Source organism: Sinocyclocheilus rhinocerous, unplaced genomic scaffold (assembly GCF_001515625.1).
Source record: "Sinocyclocheilus rhinocerous isolate Xijiao unplaced genomic scaffold, SAMN03320098_v1.1 scaffold33, whole genome shotgun sequence".
NCBI classification, from domain to species: Eukaryota; Metazoa; Chordata; class Actinopteri; order Cypriniformes; family Cyprinidae; genus Sinocyclocheilus; species Sinocyclocheilus rhinocerous.
In genome coordinates, this window is record NW_015657591.1 from 134,864 (window position 1) to 142,208 (window position 7,345).

Below are 7,345 nucleotides of genomic sequence, written 5' to 3' on the forward strand. Positions count from 1 at the left end.
GCATGCCAATGTGCATTGGCTCGTTTAGTTTACACTCAAAGTGGATTGGTCTCTCTAAACGAGATCCCAATTCATCGGTCACCGACGTGACTCGGGAGTGACCGACTAAAATTTTGAAGGGGTTTTTTTTAATCATTGCAGCATTTTTTTTTGTCTTGTGGACTATATGTAAACATCTTTTATGTAAAATATCTTACTGCGATCGTGACCATCACCAGGCGCCAGGTAACGACTGCATCCCGAAACTCACGGGTGAAACGGCATCTTTAAAAAGACGATCCGTCATCTTTACAAAGACGCACCCGATTATTGTACTCTTTTAGAGAAATTGGCTCTTTTAGGGAAATGCTCTATTACGTGCTGAGACGCACAGGGGAAACGGCCGTTTGCAGCATGACAGAGGGTAGTGCAGCCTGAAGTGAGCAACCCACTCGACACAGGAACGACCACCGCTGAAGCGCCGTCCGCCAACACCAGAAGCTTCCAAGAGCACTTTGAACTCGTAGTTCACTGAAGACACTTGGATGGAGCAGAACGATGTTGTCGCTCGGCTCTGAAGCGCATGCATTTTGTATGATCTCTCTTATTTTGTTAAAATTATTCACATTTTCACAGATTCTGCAAGGAGTTCCCAAGCTTTCGCATGCCACTGTATGTAAAATCTGTGCATCCAGTTACATCATTCTCTTTCTGTTGTTATGATGCCAGTCGGACCTGTTCCAGGATGATCTGTACCCAGACACAGCAGGCCCAGAGCCGGCTCTGGAACCTGAAGAATGGATGGACAGACGAGACGCAGACCCCCTATTAGTGTCCATGAGGGATGGCTATGTTCCTCCAAAGAGTAGAGAGCTAAAGGTGGCCAAGAAGAATGTTCTAGACACCAGACCTGCAACACGTAGAAGCATGTCTGCCGTAGATGGAAGTAGTTTGCCCGTAAGTAGAATGTCTTGCTTATCCTTGGTCTTAAAATGTCTCCTTCATAACTTTGTTCCTTCATCACCTCCATTTCTGACATTTCTTAAGAAGCAAATAGGGCTGGGAATTTTATCGTGTTCATTTAAAAATAAACAAACAAAAAAATACATTATAACATTATAACAACATATCCCATCAAAGTTTTCATTGGTTTTGAATCTATAATGCTACGGAAGATGAATGTTTTAGCTGTAGCTTGATGTCTGATACGATGAAACAAGCACCACTAAATTATATCATTAAAGTTTTTTAATACATTGTCCATGGAACAAAAAACATACAGTGTATCAGTTCAAATCACAAATGAATGACTTAAATGAACCGGTTCTTTTTAATGAAACAGTCAAAATAACAAATGAATCACAACTCTATCACTGAATCAGTCAGTTAGTCGGTGACACCCGACTCTTTTACCTAATATTGTTTGGATCAGTTTTTTTGTTACTTTGAAATTTGGTAATTTGAAGAACTGAATTGTGGAAACTACAATGTAAGTGTAATCTGAATCAGAATCATCCAATTTCTTTTGATTCCCATCCCTAGAAGCTAAACATTTCTTTCCATTTCCAAATTAATCCTGTCCTTGACTTGCTCTTTTGCTTTTTTCCCTCTCTTTTTTGCTCCCATTCATCCTCCTTCTACTGTCACTATGCTTCTCTCTTCTATTTCCTCTTTCCAACTGCCATCTTCTCCTTTGCGTTCTCTCAATCTCTTTCAAACTCTAGCCTCAGTTGTTGGAGAAGCTTGTTGAGGAGATCCAAAATCTGAAGGCCACAGTTCTTTCTCAGGAGAAACGAATCTGTGACTTGGAGAATAAGCTCTCTAAATACACTAATGGCACAGTCTGAATAAAGCTAACTCATCCTGTGCACACTGCCCAATTCACTGCTAACCCCTCACAACTAAAGTATGAGCACAGATAGGCCAAGCCACCTCAACTCACCCCAGCTTTTATCAACACCGTAACTGCAGTTCAACTGGCTCGCCACTTGACTTGACACAGGCTTTTTCTAAATGTGAATAAATCACCTATACAGTAGTTACATTTCGAATCATTAGGAGATTTAATTTGGCAAAGGCACTTGTAATGCTCATCCTGATGCTTTGTCGAAAAATTTTTAATATTGTGTAGTAGTACACAATATTAGCTATATTCCTTAAATGCTTCAGGAATCATATCAGGAAGAATTTATGTCAGCTATGCAAAAGGTAGGCAAAACCACCTTCATTTTAGGATTTACAAATCCTTTAATGTACTTACTGCTTTTTACCATTCAATGCTGACAAAGAATGAGAGAAGAAATGTAGCTGCAGCTTTCTGTAGTGGTTAACAGTCACAGTGTCTTTGGTAGTCTCTGTGTGAACATACCTCATTGTAAAGACCAGGACTTGGGATCAGATGGTAGCATATGTAGCTCTTATTTGGTCAGCTCTGGACAAGCAATATCTATGGCATGACTATAATATGTCAGGACAGTAGCGAGCTCAGTAATGCTGCCAATACACTACACGATTTTGAAATAATCAGAGTGCTGTTCTTTTCACACTACGCTAACTTTTTTGGGTATCATGAAGTTGCTGTGCTTTGCACATAACACAACGAATCGGTGACTGTGGGCCACACATCAAACAATTTCACTAGGAAGAATCCCCATTTCTCATTTACAAAATGCATTTGCGAGAAGTGATGCAGGATCTCACATAATATCATGCATGAACGGAATTCTGGCGTGGAACTGGTATTCCTTCAAATCAAAATGGTTATCCACAAGAAGCTTGAAATCTACAAAAACAGAAAAAAGATGAATATGGAGAAGAGATTGTTTGAGAAGCTGACTTCTCAATATTTCCCTTGCGCTATATCTTGTTCTCCTCTCATTAGCTGAAGGTCATCGCTAATGTCATTTCCAGTCAAAACACATTTCGCACTGCAAGATTTCACAGTGGCAGACAGGCCCAGATATTTAGCCTGCTAATTAATTCTCGGGCATCAGTGCTTTTCTCAAATTGTGTCTTTCTCCACTATATGACCTCACACTATACGATAGTCACTCATGTGAACGAGCATCGATTTGCCTCAGATTTAAGACTGACCTCCAGAAAAATCTTCTTGTTGGTGATCTCCATAAAAATAGGGCCTAAAATCGTGTAGGCTTGAGAGTTCTGCACATCACTTATTGCCATTTTATCGTAGTGGAATAGTTCAGCCAAAAATTATGTACTCTTGTTATACTGACCCTCATATTGTTCCAAACTATTTAGTTAATTTTTTGGTAAAATATAAAAGTTGTTACTAAATGTCCAAGTTGCTCTTTTCCATACAATGAATGTGATTGATTACTTGGGCTGTGGAGCTCCAAAAATGACAAAAAAAGCACCAAAAAGTAACATAAAAGTGGTCTGTGTGACTCATGCGCTATATTCCAAATGTTCTGAAGACTTACGATAACTTTTTGTGGGGAACAAACATGGCATCACAAGATGCATCATGCCATCAGCGACATGGACGATACTGGTTCTTGCACAACAGATTTCACATATTTAAACATCTTTAAATCAAAACAAGCACATATTATATTTGAGATCTACAGCAGGAATTAAAAATAACTACTTTTGGTCTGTTCTTCATAGAAAACTATGTATAGACCACATAGCTTCAGAAGACTTGGCATATAGTGTGTGTGTGTGTTGTGTGTGTATTAGTATTATACTTTGGTTACACTTTATTTTAAGGTGTCCTTGTTGCATTGTAATTATACATTTAAGTACTGAGTAACATTAATTAACTACATGTACTTAGAATATGGTTAGGGTTAAGATTAGGGTTTGGCTTAGTGTTACTTGCATGTAATTATGCATAATTTATTGTTATAGTTATTATTATAATAGTAAGGATATATAACGTGTAACAAGGACACCTTAAAATAGTGTTATCTTTTTTTTTTTATACGTTTTTTGTTTTCAAGTTTGTTTTTTTGAAACTTGAAGCTTGACAGCATCAAAACACTTTCATTGCATGAAAAAAACAGCTTGAACATTCTAGATAAGATTAAAACGTATGTAGATAAATTAGAACAGAATTTTCATCTTTGGGAGAAAAATTCCTTAAGGCAGAAAATCTTTATATAAAGATATCAAATGTAAATCTAATGAGCAAAGGATGTTTGCATAGACAACATATCTTCATTTGTCTCTCATTGTAAGAGTGCTTGCATTATTGACTCTTAAATTGCTACTAACCTTTCACTTTACACACCTCTGCATTTCCAGCTTTGACCAACACAATTAAAACTCATGTGGCTTCTGAAATGAACACTTCAAAATGTAAATATTATTCTAAAAAACATGAAAAACTGCAAAATATTAAAACCAAAGACATTGTTTTGTGTTTATGTAGAGGATAATTTGTCAGTATTATGGTTTGAATAAAACTCTTTTTGTACAAAAAAAAAAAAAAAAAGTTGTCATTGTTGCATGCAGTCACTTGCTCATAAAAATGCATGGACACACACGACACATCCACCATGGTAAATTACTCTATCTGCAAATTTATTTCTACGCACATAGCAGTCAGTATCTCGGTTCAATTTTTTGTTATGGGACCATAAAGCTAGTACATTTTTATTGTATAAACAACCCAGGAACAAAGGGTACTGATTTGGGTGCAATATCCTCAAGGTCTCTTACCTAGTCAGATAGCGAGCTGTTAATGGTCACTTTTCAATGCGTTCCACCTAGTACTTGAAATGTATTCTGAAGGCAGTAAAGGAAAGAAGTGCTTGAATCTTAGACTTTCAAGTGGCAAACCCTCCATTAGTTCCATTAGACTGCTATTGGACTTTTATTGGACTGCTTTCCTGCAGCTAACAACAGTCTGTGGATTAAAGTATTGTTAATGATTTCTGAAAGAGGGGGAGCAGCGATGTTTGCTATGGGTTGGGGAGGAGGTACAAGTCCATGTAGGCTGACATGCTAGTGAGAGTAGAACAGATCATTTGGTTTAAAGATCTGAGTTTTTCCACTTGCTCGCTTGAGAAAACCATTGCTCACCAACCTCAGTGTTAAGGTAGGTTCCTTGTGCCCTTGGTTAGACCTATAGGTTACCGATTTGAGAGCAATGTGGGACTTATTCCTCAGCCTGTTACCTTCTTTGCTGCTGGTCCTGGTTACAATATTGCGTCGATGGAACTGGATCTGTCATCTTGCAGCTAGTACTGTTCAGCAGTTGGGTCACTGTATGTGGATTATGGCCTGTAGACTCTTGAAACTGCCATGCTTTACAGTATCAGGATCCACAGAAGAATGCCAGGCAGAAGTCAGACTGATCTGTAAACCCACGGCCCTTGCCAGCCACCTGAAGAAACACTGCTATACTTTGGCCCAGCCTCCTCTGGCAAAATGGCCTCAGGCCGACCCTCATTTTCAGATAATTACCAATCTCATGTGGCCCACAAAGGAAGGTGCTGAACTGCAAGGAGGAGTCCGCTTTACACGGGATAACCTTCTCCTAAAGGATGGGGGTATTGTGGCCCTGGATTGGGCTGTGAGTCTGACGGACCAACAAGCTCAGGCCAAAAGGGATCATCATCCTGGAGGAAGATTTCTGGGTTCTAGTAATCCTGCTATTGTTGTTATAATTCCCAATGCCCTAGGCAGAGTAACACCACATTTGCTCATGTTGTGCTACAAGGCTTTGCAACAGGGTTTCTATCCAGTGGTTTTCCATCGACGTGGTCATGGTGGCTGCCCACTGACTACTCCACACTACCAGGAGTTTGGAAATACTTCTGACCTTGCACAAGCAGTAGCATACTTGCAGAGTCGTCATCCATCCTCAACTTTGCTTGCAGTAAGTGAAGGCTCGGGATCAGGGCTACTGCTGTCCTATTTGGGGGAATGCGGTTCTTCATCCTACCTGACGGCCGCTGCTTGCATCTCTCCTGTGTTTCATGGACAACTGTGGTTTGAGTATGAGCTACCTTGGCTTTATCAGTGGATAGCCCTCATCTACCACAAGTTTCAAATAAACAGGTAGAAAATTCCTCACAAATGTTGACTGATCTATGCTAAAGTGTTATGGATTACAGACTCTACTGCTATAGAAGTACAGATTAAAACAGGGGTATCCAAATTCGGTTCTGGAGTGCCACTGTCTGGCAGATTGCGCTCCAATTTACCTCAACATACCTGCCTTGATGTTTCTAGTATGCCTAGTAAGACCTTGATTAGCTGGTTCAGGTGTGTTTAACTGGAGGTTGGAGCTAAACTCTGCAGGTCAGTGGCCCTCCAGGAGCAGGATCGGACACCCTTGGGTTAAAGCAGGGGTCACAAAACTTGGTCCTGCAGGGCCGGTGTCCTGCAGAGTTTAGCTCCAACCCTAAATCAAAGACGCCTGAACTAGCTAATCAAGGTCTTGCTAGGTATACTTGAAACTTACAGGCAGGTGTGTTGAGGCAAGTTGGAGCTAAACTCTGCAGGACACAGGCCCCCCAGGACCGAGTCTGGAGACTCCTGGGTTAAAGAAATGAAAGAACCCACATTTAAATTAGATTATGCAACTTGTGTCCTGTGCTAAAATTGACAGTTTACACTTAAAAGCCTTAATTTCAATCTTGCCATCACTTGGCACACAAGCAACATGGACTTTTGTGGTGCTTTATGGCCATTTTTGAAGGTCAACAGCATCAATCCATCCCTGTTCTTTTATGCTGCCAACTACACAAGTTTAGTCCCGAATTTCTAATCCCAGACGGTTTTGTGTTCTTTTATATGAGTAACAATCACTATGTGTAGCCTTTCAAAGACAGGACCTGCTTTTCCACTGTCGGGCCAGTGCGAGCAAGTGCTTTAAACGGGCCGGGCGGGGCTAATAACCTCGGACCTGTAGCACCGAGGCCAAAATCACACTGCATTTCCACCGTCAGGCCAGAAGCGCCACTGCGCTTCACTAAAAACCACCCTTTACACGCCACTCAGGAACAACGTCACGCAATCCCATCATTTCACCAACAAAGAGAAGTTATCAGAAAACTAATAAGAAATAAGTCACTGGAACTAGCACGATCACAAAACGAACATGATAAAAGCGGCCATTTGTTTGCATGCTTTGTTAATTAAAGATTTAAATCCAAAAGCATCGATGTTTTACAATAATAAGTGATACATTGATCATAATTAATTATCAAGATTGAAAATTAGAACACTCAGAAATAAAGCGGTATGAACATAGCCTACCTACTTATTCAGTCGAGTCTGTTTCTGTTTATTTGTAGTCGCAGTTATAAACATTACATTTAGAAAGAATGATAATTTCTATATTTTTATAAAAGCTCCCGAACAAAAACCATTATTATATTTTTATGACATA

General features: G+C 39.8%; 2 protein-coding genes across 2 annotated transcripts in view; both read left to right on the forward strand.

The window, feature by feature from the left end:
* Positions 1-3,691, forward strand: part of LOC107721413 (coronin-6-like) — a 17,578-nt gene extending 13,887 nt beyond the window's left edge. The window contains exons 10-11 of the mRNA XM_016529416.1: positions 709-936; positions 1,704-3,691. Of these exons, the coding sequence (XP_016384902.1) occupies positions 709-936; positions 1,704-1,826 (351 nt within the window). The 3' untranslated portion in view covers positions 1,827-3,691. The remainder of the gene's footprint in view (positions 1-708; positions 937-1,703) is intronic.
* An 890-nt stretch (positions 3,692-4,581) lies between these two features.
* Positions 4,582-7,345, forward strand: part of LOC107721414 (protein ABHD15-like) — a 7,255-nt gene continuing 4,491 nt past the window's right edge. Inside the window, exon 1 of the mRNA XM_016529417.1 lies at positions 4,582-6,009. Within this exon, the coding sequence (XP_016384903.1) occupies positions 5,096-6,009 (914 nt within the window). The 5' untranslated portion in view covers positions 4,582-5,095. The remainder of the gene's footprint in view (positions 6,010-7,345) is intronic.